The 13,304-nt window shown below is 36.2% G+C and overlaps 1 protein-coding gene across 1 annotated transcript in view; it reads right to left on the bottom strand.

Annotated features, from left to right (window-relative positions):
* Positions 1–5,806: 5,806 nt before the first annotated feature.
* The window catches only part of BANK1 (B cell scaffold protein with ankyrin repeats 1), a 270,656-nt gene continuing 263,158 nt past the window's right edge, over positions 5,807–13,304 (bottom strand). Inside the window, exons 13-15 of the mRNA XM_007463810.1 lie at positions 8,354–8,383; positions 7,100–7,155; positions 5,807–5,866 (exon numbers count right to left, since the gene is read on the bottom strand). Of these exons, the coding sequence (XP_007463872.1) occupies positions 5,807–5,866; positions 7,100–7,155; positions 8,354–8,383 (146 nt within the window). The remainder of the gene's footprint in view (positions 5,867–7,099; positions 7,156–8,353; positions 8,384–13,304) is intronic.

The following is a 13,304-nucleotide window of genomic DNA, read 5'->3' as shown; positions in this document are numbered from 1 at the left end:
TCATCTGCTGGGATTCCCTGAGTCTGCTGATGCAGAAGATCTGGGAGGTACTGGGCATGACTTGACATGTCTGAGTTACAAAACATCTCATTTTGCAACATTATGACAAATGCCAATGTCTTGCAAGGATGCTTAAGACTCCTGAGGGTGACTGCAGATGCTCTCACCGAGTGCCAGCCATGAATGCCAAAACAGCCTCAGCTTACACTTCCCCGAACCCCTTGCCTTTTTCTCAAGTGAAGAAAAGAGAAAGTGCTAGTGGCAAAACCATAGCACTTTTTATTTTTTTTATTATTATTATTTTTTTTGCAGTGTGCGGGCCTCTCACTGTTGTGGCCTCTCCCGTTGCGGAGCACAGGCTCAGGACGTGCAGGCTCAGCGGCCATGGCTCATGGGCCCAGCCGCTCCACGGCATGTGGGATATTCCCGGACCGGGGCACAAACCCGTGTCCCCTGCATCAGCAGGTGGACTCTCAACCACTGTGCCACCAGAGAAGCCCCCCCCATAGCACTTTTATCATAGTTGATATAACATGTCCATCCCTACCTTGAGAAATAAAGAAATAATCCATCAGACAATTGTTGGTTAGTTTGCTGAAGGCTAATTTCTCTCTCTGAGGGTCACCTGTTGCAATAGAAGGCAAAAAGGCAATTTGAGCAAAACGATCCCACTCATTTCCATGGATTCAGAAATGCCTTTAGTGTTTGATACACTTCACTGCACAGCATCTCTGGGTGGTGTTACATTACTTCTGAGTGGAACCAAATTTGATGTGGTTTGAAGATATACAAAAAACCATACAACAGAAAATACAGTGTTGTACTGAGACCTGTTCACTAATTCATTTGTTTGAAGACAAGTCATTTTTATTCTGACTGAAACCAACTTTTATTATTTGCAAAATTCAGAACTTAATCTTTCACTTTATGCTAGTAGCCAAGGGCAATTTTTTTTTTTCTTTTGCGGTACGCAGGCCTCTCACTGCTGTGGCCTCTCCCGTTGCGGAGCACAGGCTCCGGACGCGCAGGCTCAGCGGCCATGGCCCACGGGGCCCAGCCGCTCCGCGGCATGTGGGATCTTCCTGGACCGGGGCACGAACCTGCGTCCCCTGCATCGGCAGGCGGACTCCCAACCACTGCGCCACCAGGGAAGCCCCAAGGGCAAATTTTGAATGCCAAATAAGTCTCATGTATGCCACCACTCCCCTTACCCTCCCCCATCATTCTTCATGGCAAACATCACTGACTGATTTTGACACTGTTTCCCACTGAACCCAGGTTTCAGACTCTGTCTCAACATATCACAGCAGGCATCCTTCATCCAGTTTTTCTTTTCCCATTAAATGGAAAATGAGACCAGCTTACATATACATAAAACGTAAGTCAGTGTTTTTCAAACAGTATAGATTTCTTTATTGCAGGATTAGTCTTCAATACTTGGATGTCTAATATGCTCTTCTAAAAGGGACTAAAATACATAGCACTTTCTCATCTCACTTGATCACAGAAACCCTTTTAAACTGAATATGCGTGAGTTCCTTGTAACACTATTTGGGAAATACTGTACTTTACCAATGGATATTTCTGATGGATATTTCTGCTTGAAGCTTCTCATGTTTATGGGTGTTCCAGGTGGTCATTCAACATTTTGTAAACATTGGTTTTTTAATTAATGATGTGGATTTGAATCATATGCTATAAGGCTGTGCCTAAGAGCCAGTCAGATAACAAGTCAGCCTAGTGTATCACACTGTATTCACATTTCAAAGAGGATTATTTTTTGCCAACTATCTTCACTGAGAATTTACTTGGAACCAAAAATATACTAAGCACCTATGTCTCATTTAAGCGGAGTGACCGTGTATCTCAGCTTATGCTGGAGGTATGCCTACCTTTTTTTTTTTTTTAATCACAATCATTAGCAGTACTCCATTTTACCATCAAAAGTGTCCTAATAGTGCCCTATTATTAATTAAATAATATTTTTACTTTTAATTCTCAAACCACCTATGCTGATGTTGGTATTGATAACCCCACATTACTAATGATTAAATAGGGCTCAGGGAAACTGGAAAACTGACTTAGTTTACATAGCTAGGATATAGGTGAGCCAATATTCAAACTACGTTGGTCTTTCCTCAAAGTTCATGCTCTTGAATACAATACTGCACTTCTCATGTAAGCACATGATGTCATTTAATATCTGTAAAATTATGTAAGAATCTGCATTTTGAGAATATTGAGGAAATCATATACTGTAATTTATATATTTGAGGCCTATTTTATTTATTTATTGGTTTTGGCCGAGCCTCACAGCTTGCAGGATCTCCGGGATCTCCCCGATCAGGGATCAAACGCATGACCCGTTCAGTGGAAGCACAGAGTCCTAACCACTGGACGGCCAGGGAAGTCCCAGGTCTATTGTATTTAGAATCTTGTTTTTGCTGTCTTTTGTGTGGCAGTCCCTGCCTTTAAAGGTCAGCTCCACAAAATAAGGAAGGCCAACAAGTATGGTTGGCAGGTACAGTTACAGAAAGTACTGCAAGGGGGGCCTCATACCAGCCCTGTGCTAATTAGCTGGGAGTGACTAGATCAGGCTCATGAGCAGACCTCTTTCCTAAATATTTACCCATTTAGAAAAGCAATATGCAGTAAAATTCAGGTAAGTCTAAGTTATTAAAATCAGACCCCCTGAGCATTAGAAGAAGGAACTCAGATGAGCAAGTGCTTAGAGCATGAATAGGATATAATAATGACTTAAGTTACAAGGTCATTTTCATTAGAATACTGAGAACAGTCTCATTTTCTAAAAATTGGAGTCTCCACTGGTAGAATAATCTAATGTTTGATTTACAAAAATGTATGAGTCATCTATTCTTTTGAGTACTTAAATGGTCCATTTAAGTTACGCCATATGCACTTCATATATGATTTATGCCATATGATTTATGCTATCACATGGGTTTCCACTTCTGGAAAATTCCATATAAAGTTAACTGTTTTTATTTTAATAACATTCTTTTAAGTGTTAATCCCATTTTACTTTATAGTGTAGATCAGAGTTTCCCAACCTCGAAGTGTTGACATTTTGGACAGGACATTTCTTTGTCTTGTAGTTTATTGGATGTTCATTAGCATCCCTTGTCTCTACACACTAGATGCCAAGAACACCTTCTCTGAAGTCATGACAATAAAAAGTGCCTCCAGATATTGCCAGATGCCCTAGTTGAGAACCACTGGTCTAGATGATGCTTCTTCTTTATCCTAGAAAACTAAGTAGAAAAGAAGGGAATTAATTTTAAACATAAAATTCTTTTGATAACATTTAATACCAGTCCAAATTTCTCTAGAAGTCAGAGTCAAGTAAATTTAAGAGGAAGGGGTTGGTTCTTGTGTACATTAAGAGTAATGGATTGGGAACAAATCCAAATCGAGGAAGGGATGATAGGAAAGATAAGGTATTTTATTACCTACTGGTTGCTCAGGCTTCCAGAATCAGCACAAAATCTTCAGAAGATTTCCCATACAGGTGTTTCCTTTCTGGCAGTGACTAGGGCTCTTAGACAAATGCCCCAAATCTCCAAGGAAAGCTCACATCTTCCTAGTCTACTAGTCTAGATCCTGACATATGATCTCTTCCATCACTAAAAACAAACTTCTGTAGCGTGGCTCAAATTTGATAGACAGTATTCTGTATGTTAAGAATAAAACCCAGAGATTAAAAAATATTGCTTCCTTCTGGACATCCTTATCTGGGATCATTCCTAAATTTGGATTACCCTTCCTCCGCCTTTGCATTTCTCTACTTTTCATCTCTTCCTTCAATGCAACAGGCATGATGTGAACTTCTCTGATCCCCCAACTCCAAACTTCTCTGTCTTCTATGATCTGGACAAGCCTAATAAGTCAAGGAGGGGAGGGACCATGGTTCAGGAGTCATAGGGAGGACCTCAGTTATTTTTGGTTCTTTTCTTCCCTTTCATTGTGATGACAAAGTAATAAGATTTCAAGGACCAGAGTATCTAGGGAAAGTGACTATTAAAGGGGCTTTTTGCCATGCTTTTATTCTAAACTAGCCCAGTTCAGAAGGATAGAACTTAGAGGTGCTGACTTTAGATTTCTTTCCATGTTAAAAAACTGAATAACATTCATGCTTTATCTCCCACTTCCACCCTGAATTGGGTCTCAGGTAAGAAATGATCTAATTGCTTTGTAATTAGAAAAGTTGACATTTTACCTGTTACTGGATTTCATGTTTTTAATAAGAATAAAGTTGACAGTGGAATTGTAGGCACCAGTCACAGGCCTATATGAAAATTCTTACTTTAGAGATAAGAGACACATTTGAATTTTATAGATGAAAAAAATTATAGAAAAGCAGTTGGTTTTCCTATTGCGTTTCATGACTCTTTGGGTGGGACAATCCATAGAAATGGGGGCTCAGTATGTGGAAGGGCATTCCATTTCTTGAAAGCTTAGATGTGAAACTATGGACCAAATATCCAAATGTCATAATCAAGAAGCACCTTCCATTAGGGATTGATCAAACTACTATGTTATTTTTTAAAACTTGAGCTTAAGAGTGTTAATGGTCATGAGAAACTTATGGGCAATGTTTTGCAGAATCACTTAAAATATATATCCCTATAAATCACTGTTTAGAAGCTAGAAAAAAATCATTTGTGTGTTTACTTTATGGGCCCTACACAGTGAAATCAAAAAATATTTGGTAGACTTCTCTCTGTAAACTGGTAAGCAGAAGAATTTAGTGGTTAATTCTCATACATTTATTTTGAAAAGTCAGACATAGCCTTAAACATTTATTTAATTTGCAGCAACTGTGGGTAGAAATCATAGAATGATAAAACCGCATTCTATTCTAAGCTCATAAATTGCTTCTAAGAAGTGGGATGATGAAATTATAAGCCTTTTAATAGAGAATATAGGTTGTGGAAATGTATATTAATTTGAGACACAGAAAGTTAAAAAAATAATGTTCTCAAGGTTATATGCAAACAGGCTCTAAAAAAATGGAAGGTTGCTGCAAACATGATGTGACAATAATAATTAGAGCTCTGAATGTGAGAAATTCAGAAAATAGACCCCCCACTGGAAAAGCAAATATGTACAAAACAAATTTGTATTTTTTATGCTTATTCTAAGTGTAGCGGGGAGTAAACGATTAAGGTTAGCCCATTAAACAGGCCCAGTAGCTTTGCTACAGAGCATTTAACTTCTCTGCTCTTGTTTTTCTTCAATTTTAAAAATGGGAAATAGCTGCTTCAGTGGCAAAGTGCATTGTAAAACGCAAGAATATTCAAAGTATTCAATTGCTCTACAGCATTCAATTTTAATGTTGATATACTCATCTGAAGCGGGTATAATGCCAATAAATTGTGGCAATAACAAATTCTGAAATTCAAAAGCTTGCTTCTGCTTTCATAGTATAGATTTGTCCTGAAGACAGCAGGCAATCCAATGCAAGCTTGCTTCACCCAGAAGATGTCTGCAGATTTTTGAGTTTTATTATAATAACCTGAAAATAAGATCACAGGAAATGTATTAGTGAAAAATGGATCATCATCTGAAATTGATTACCTAGCATAAAACCACCCCTATAATAAATCTTTCTAAAGAACAGTCACCTTTACCTTGAAAAATACACATGTTTATCCTTTCAGGAGAAGACAATGAAATATTTAAGGTATTCTGTTTGCTAGACAAATGATTCCTTCAAGTTCCTAATAAGCCTGCTTTAGGTTTTCTAAAATAATACAGCTGATATATAGCTGATATTTTACCTTGTTTAGTGATCTTTCCTGCAACAGAAACCAAATTCCTTTTCAACTTGGAGTCGAGCAGGAAGCTAAGGAAAAAAAAAATAGAGTTAGCATTTCTTCATTTTAAGGCTGAACAAAGAAACGTGATAAAGTCATAGTTGCCTTTCACAGTCACAGAAAAACAGCTTTGTAGAGGCAACTGGCAAGACAGTCCTCCGTCTTTAAAGGGAAGAGTCATTGTAAAGCTCAACTACATCAAAGTCCTTCAGTTCAAATTTTATTTTCTTTTTGAGGGAGAATAGCCTAAGCGTTGGGAATTTGTATTCTTTTCCTCTTATCCAAACTCTTGCTCTCAAGATCGTCCTCCAGATCTTGTAGAATAATCTTTGTTTAACAAAGATATTTTCATAAGCTCCTGGGCTAGGTGGTACCTCACAATTCTGCTACAGTCAAATGAGTCTCATGAGTCTGTGTGCTGTAGACCCATTAGGTCCATATGTGCTGTAGACCCATTAGGTCTGTAGCTCATTGGTGGGCCACAGAATGATCCAGAAATGCAAATACTTGAAGCAGTTCTTAAGGGTGAATGACTTTTATAATTACGTATGATTTATTTGAAGCATAAGAGAGCTTAAGGGGTTATTAAAATTTGGTAAACTAAAACAGGTTTGTTTTGGGCCCTAATTCTGGATTTTAGCAAGAAATCCAGCTGCCAGATGACTCTGGGTAACAGTGCAAATGTCCTACATCACATACGTAGATAGTTGGAATAGCATGATTTTTTTATGAAGAAAAATTTGTGGACAGGACATCAGTGGTGTTGTCTTGAACTGGTCTTGGTTTTCCATTGCTGCTGTCTCTCCTTAGTGTTATTTCTGGCTTCTTGTTAGCAATTTACTTTCGGTTAACTTTACAATGTGAAGTAATGCATATTTATATGAACAATATTTTGGCATTACATTTTTTCTTAACACTAGACTTTAAGGATTGTATAAATTGTGGTTCAGATAGGCTCATCATTTTCCTTTTGCTAAAGAAGATGTGTTTATAACTCCTCTAAGATTTATCTGGTCTGTTGAATTCATCCACACTTTGGCCTCGGTGCCTTTTTCCTTTGAGTTCTTTCTTTGCTTTTTTCAGAACAGTTAATTTCTTTAAATTATTGCTCATGGATTTTGCACACAAATGCTTATGTGACCTATTTAGTTCTCATTTGTTGGAATGTCTCAAAGCATAGTCAGCATAGAAGGCTTTCATATTCTTTCTCAACAAAGAATTCTTTTTTGCATTTTATAAAAATGAAGATATATACAACCCACCTTATTGCCAAAGGGTATGTTATATGACACGTTTTCATTGTGGGCATTTTCATTACCTAGAAATACAAACTCTGTTACTATCTCTTCACTTGTTCACACATTTAATAATTCCTTTATTCAGCACTTAAAAAATATATATGCAAAGAATAGGATATGGGTAAAGAGAAAAAATATTAAAGAGATCAAAAAGGGCATATTTAAATAGCACCCTTGACAAGTATGTATTAATTTCTCCTACACGTAGGGATTGACTAGAATAGGATACTCGAAGGGGTTGCTTCAGCTCAGAAACAATCCAACATCTTGGAATAACAAGCTCCACTTGATTACGCCTTTTTCTTCCTTTTCTCTTCCCCATTTACCAGAATCAGGCAATTGCAAAGCACACTTTTTTTTTTTTTTAATAAAAGTTTGTTTCTACTGCTCCACCTTGGCCCATGCTACTTCCTGCTTTTCTCACAGGTTTCTCACTTCCCATCCCAGCCACGTGCCTCTCCATTCCTGCAGTCAGCCCTGTGCTTCAAGGCTGCAGGCAGTGCTTGGAGCTCATGGGACAGCCCCCAGCTGGCCTGCAGCTCCCCTCTACCCTCCCTACCTTCTGCACCCATCCTTCCCCATCACACCGAAGGGAACCCCTCCAGCTATTGCGTGCCATTCCAATTTCATTTGTTCTATCAGCATCTCCCACTTATCAAGCAGTTAGCTCCATTTACACAAATCATCATCTGTTTTTATAGTAATCTCCACGATAGAATTCTTTTTTTTTTAACATCTTTATTGGAGTATAATTGCTTTACAGTGGTGTGTTAGTTTCTGCTGTATAACTAAGTGAATCAGCTATACATATACATATATCCCCATATCCCCTCCCTCTTGCGTCTCCCTCCTTCCCTCCCTATCCCACCCCTCTAGGTGGACACAAATCACCCAGCTGATAGAATTCTTATCTGCATTTTACAAATGAGGGAACTGGGGCTTAAAGAGTTTAAGCCAAAGGCCACAGCTAGTAAGTCATGAAGAGCCAGGTCAGAGTTCAAAGCAGGTGCTTCTTTTACTATATCACAACGCCTCTAGCATTGCTGTTCTAGAATCATCTCATTTATTTTGGATGTCAAGTGGTTTTGCTTACAAATATAAAATCTCTGTGAGTTTTTACAGTGACCAGCTTAATCACATTAGGTTTACATTAATATAAAAGTTGGTTTACTATGAACTTTGTTTTAGTCCTAAATCCTATAAACACCAGACACTTACCATTGGGATGGTGCACAATGGTGAGCTTATCTACAAGACAAAAAAAGCACATTCTACTGAGTTTTGCTCAATATTTATCTTAAGGTTGCTTCTTCTTCTTGTTTGACTACTTTTGTCCTTGAAGTGACTATGTAATTTCACAATGTGATTTAAAAAATACTAACCTCCAGCCACTAAGTGTGAAACTATGTCTTTTTAAATTTTTGTCTTTTTTCCTTCTGACACTTGTCCCACATTATTATGATTTTATATATATTTGACACTTAATAAAAGCTTCCTACTCTGCTTTTTTGTTGTTGTTGATGAATTCTTTTTTTAAAACAATAGATCTTTATTGGAGTATAATTGCTTCACAATACTGTGTTAGTTTCTGTTGTACAACAAAGTGAATCAGCCATATGCATACATATATCCCCATATCCCCTCCCTCTTGAGCCTCCCTCCCACCCTCCCTATCCCACCTCTCTAGGTCGTCGCAAAACATCAAACTGACCTCCCTGTGCTATACAGCAGCTTCCCACTAGCCACCCATTTTACATTTAGTAGTATATACATGTTCATGGTACTCCTACTCTGCTTTGATATTCTTTTAGCCTGAGGTATTCAAGTATTTTTAAAAATTAACCTTATTCAGAACTACTTATATACAGTACAAGTCACACATTTTTAAGTGTATAGGTTGATGACTCTTGACAAATCTATACAGCATATACCCATCACCCCCATTAGCACAGAGAACATTTCATCTCCACAGAAAACTCCTTTGTGCCCCCTTACCTCAATTCTCACCCACCATTACCCCTGATGGCCCCTGAGCTGATTTCTATCTCTATAGATTTGTTTTATCTAGAAGTCCAGATAAATGGGATCTTACAGCAGGTATTCTTCTGTGTCTGGTATCTTTCACTCAGCATAATATCTGTGAGATGCATTCTGGTTGTGTGTGTGATAGTAGGTATCCATTTTTACTGCTGAGTAGTATTCCATTGTGTGAATATATCACAATATAATTACCTAATCTATTGGACATTTCGATTGTTTCCACTTTGGCTATTATGAATGAAACTGCTATGAACTTTCATGAACATGTTTTTGAATGAACATATTTTCCATCTTTTCTTTCTCTTGAATAGCTAGGTTATCTATCGACAGTAAGTGCATATTTAATATTTCTGAAGTCGTCACAACACTTTATACTCCCATCAGCAATGCATGCAGTGCATGTCCAGTTCTTCCACATTCTAATTGCTTAACTTTGACAATATTAAAAAATTGTAGCTATATTTGTTGTGTATTGGTACCTCAGTGTAATTCAATTTACTTTTTCCTGATGATTAATGATGTTGAGCATGTTTTCACATGCTTATTAGCTATTTTTCTTTTTGTGAACTAAGATCTAGGTACTAGATGTGCTCACTGTTGCTGGGCTGTCATTGTTTCTAGGTGCTCTCAGCAGACAGAGCTTAGGAAATATATATACAACTATATTTCTGTATTTATGTGTAACATATATATTGGGTTGGCCAAAACATTCATTCAGGTTTTTCCATATGATCTTATGGAAAGACCTGAACAAACGTTTTGGCCAACCCAATATTAACAACCATGAGTTGTTATGCTTTTACCTCCAATTCCAATCCAATACTACAAGATTCATTCTGGGCTTCCTTCTTTCCTTAGTTGTAACTCCTTTCTCTGACAATAGGAAACCTGGCTCTCATTATCAATAGTGAATTTATTTGTTTACTCAATGCTAGAATATACATAAAGTAGTTTTGAAATTGCTAAACTATACCCCTGTAGAGAAATAAGACCTACTAACTGGAGTATAGAATACAATTTTTATGTACTGTTTTTTTTTTCTTTTAATTTTAGTCTTAGAATATGCTGTTTTCTAAATTTATTTGTTTTTTTTTCCTATCCCCCTTTAGTGTGGATATGTTATTTATTTGTAATATTGCTAGGTTCATTTTCTTCTGCTTATATTCCATCTTGTCCCCTTCTCAGTCCCATCCTAGTTTGTTGAATATGTAAAACATTAACAAAGTTCTAAAAGTCAGACTACAAATAGATTTACTCACAGAAGTGTAGGGTTTTTCTTTTCTTTCCCCTTTGGAGTCAGGTTTGGTAAGTTTTATTTTTAATTAATTTGCTCTTTTTGTCTGAGTTGTTTAATATATTGGCAAAAACTTAATTACATCTCCTTAGAATCTTTTTAATGTCTGTAGGATCTGTTGTGATAGCCTAACTCCTGATATAGGTAACTCTTGCTTTCTCTTTTTTGCATGATCATTTTTGCCATGGGCTTATCAATTTCATTTACATTTTTAAATAACTAATTTTTGGTTTTGTTAATTTTCTCTATTATTTCTCTGTTTCATTGATTTTTTTTTTTTTTTTTTCTTGCGTTATGCGGGCCTCTCACTGTTGTGGCCTCTCCCATTTGTGGAGCACAGGCTCCGGACGCGCAGGCTCAGTGGCCATGGCTCACGGGCCCAGCCGCTCCGCGGCATGTGGGATCTTCCCGAAACGGGGCACGAACCCGCGTCTCCTGCATCGGCAGGCGGACTCTCAAGCACTGCGCCACCAGGGAAGCCCCATGTTTCATTGATTTTTGATCTTATTATTTTTTCCTCTCAGCTCTTTTTGGATTTAGTTGCTTTTCATTTTCTAGTTTCCTAAGGTGGAAGCTTAGGTCATTGATCTTAAATTTTTCATCTTTTCTATTTTCACATTTATAGCCATATACTTCCCTGTAAGTGCTGTTTTGGTTGCATTCCACAATTTTGTAATGTTGTGTTTTCATTATCATTCAGGTTGAAATATTTCCTTGTGATTTCTTATTTGACCCCATGGGTTATTTTGAAATGTTGTATTTAATTCTTAACTATTTTGAGAGATTTTTTTCTAATTTCTTAATTAAATTCTAATTTATTTCTGTGTGGTAAGAGATAAAAGATTTCAAAAGACTGAACTCTTTCAGAGAACATACTCTGAAGATTTCAGTCTTTTTAAATTTATTGAAAAATTTTGATAGTCCAGTATGTGTTCTGTCTTGCTGAACTTTCCATGTACACCTTAAACAAACATGTATTCTGAATTTTTTTTGATGCCCTGTTCTGTAAAGTCAATTAGGTCAAGTTTGTTGACAGTGTTGTTTAGATCTTCTATATTGTTACTGATTTTTTTCTATTTCTTCTATCAATTACTAAGAAATAGGTGAAAACATCTCTGAGTACTATCAAATTTTGCTTCATGAGTTTTGAGAAAACTCATAAATACATACACAGTTTAAGGTACACAAATATTTAGGATTTTTATATCTTCCTAGTGAACTGCCCTTTTGTCAGTTTGTAATTTCCTCTTTTGTCTCTTGTAATACTCTTTGTATTGAAATTCATCTTGTCTTGTATTGATATAGCCATGCCAGCTTTCTTATGCTTACTATTGGCATGGTAGATCTTTTACCAGCTTTACTTTTAACCGATCTCTGTCTTATATTTAAAATGCATGGCCTTTAGATAGCACAAAGTTAGGTATTACTTTTTTATCAGGCTGGAAAATGTCTACCTTTTAAATGATACTTTTAATCTATTTACATTTAACACAATTATTGATATGACTCAGTTTAATACTAACATCTTGTTCTTGGTTATTTACTAATCCATTTTGTTTATGTTTTTGCTACTTTCCTGCTTTACTTTTTGGTGAATCAAATAGCTTTTCAGTGTTTCATTTAATTTCCTCTATTAGTTTCTTTATCTGTCTGTCTATCTATCATCTATCTACTTTATAACTAAGATATGTACCATTAACGTACAGTCTGTTTAGAGACAATAGTGTACTTCTTCATGCTTCATGTCTTACACTTGACACTTCATCTTTCTTACCTTAATCTTTCCTCTTCTTTATAACTGATTCTTTATATTCCATACTTGGAACTACATGTTACAAAAATTTTGCAACCATGTAATTCCACTTACCTTCACCCTCTGTATTTGCATAATTGTTTTCACATCTTTTCCTTCTTCATATGCTATAATCCCTAATTTAAGTGTTACTATTTTGCTTTAAACAGTTGTTTTTGAAATAATTTATGAGAAAAAAGAAAACATAATATTTTATTTCTGTCTGCTTGGTAAAATTTTCAGTGTTCTTTATTCCTTAGTGTGGATCTGAGTTTTTGTTTGTTAGTAACCCCTTCACCTTGTGTGACATTCTTTAGCATTTCTTACATTGCAGTTTTGCTGTCTATGAATTCTCTGATTTCGATTATCTGAAAATGTCTCTATTTCAACAAATTTTTGAAGGTTATTTTCCCTGGATATACAATTCTAAGTGGTCATTTGTTTTTCTCTTAGCACTTTAGGGATATTACTGCACTGTCTTTAGTCCTCCATGTTTCTGATAAGCAATTAGTGAATATGTAGTGAATATGGAATATGCTTATACTTTTCCCTCTATATGTAAAGTGTCTTTTTTCTCTGGCTGCTTTCAAGAATTTCTCTTTATCTTGACTTGAAGTAGTTTGACTACAAGTTGCCCAGATGTAGTTTTCTTAACAGTTATGCTAATTGGAATTTTTTGAAGTTCTTGGGACAGTATGGAGGTAGTTTACATTAAATGTGGAAAGTATTTGACCACTATTTCTTTTAAAATGTTTTGGCCCAAACTCATTCTTTTTTCCTTTGGGATTCTGATTACATGTATGCTAGACTGTCTTATATTGTACTACATGTCTCTTAGGCTCCATTCATTTTAAAGCCTTTTTATCTCCCTGTTCATCATATTGGATAATTTCTGTTGATCTGTCTTCAAGTTCATTAACTCTTACTTTTGCTATATCCAATCTGCTGATAAGCTCTTCTGATAAATTTTTCATTTTTCTTATTGTAATTTTAATTTCTACAAATTTCCATTTGGTTCTTTTATATAGCTTCAATTTTCCTGC

The sequence above is a fragment of the Lipotes vexillifer genome, unplaced genomic scaffold (assembly GCF_000442215.2).
Source record: "Lipotes vexillifer unplaced genomic scaffold, Lipotes_vexillifer_v1.1 scaffold49, whole genome shotgun sequence".
Lineage (NCBI taxonomy): Eukaryota > Metazoa > Chordata > Mammalia > Artiodactyla > Lipotidae > Lipotes > Lipotes vexillifer.
Note: the sequence above shows the minus strand (reverse complement) of the source record. Positions and strands in the feature narration are given on the sequence as shown.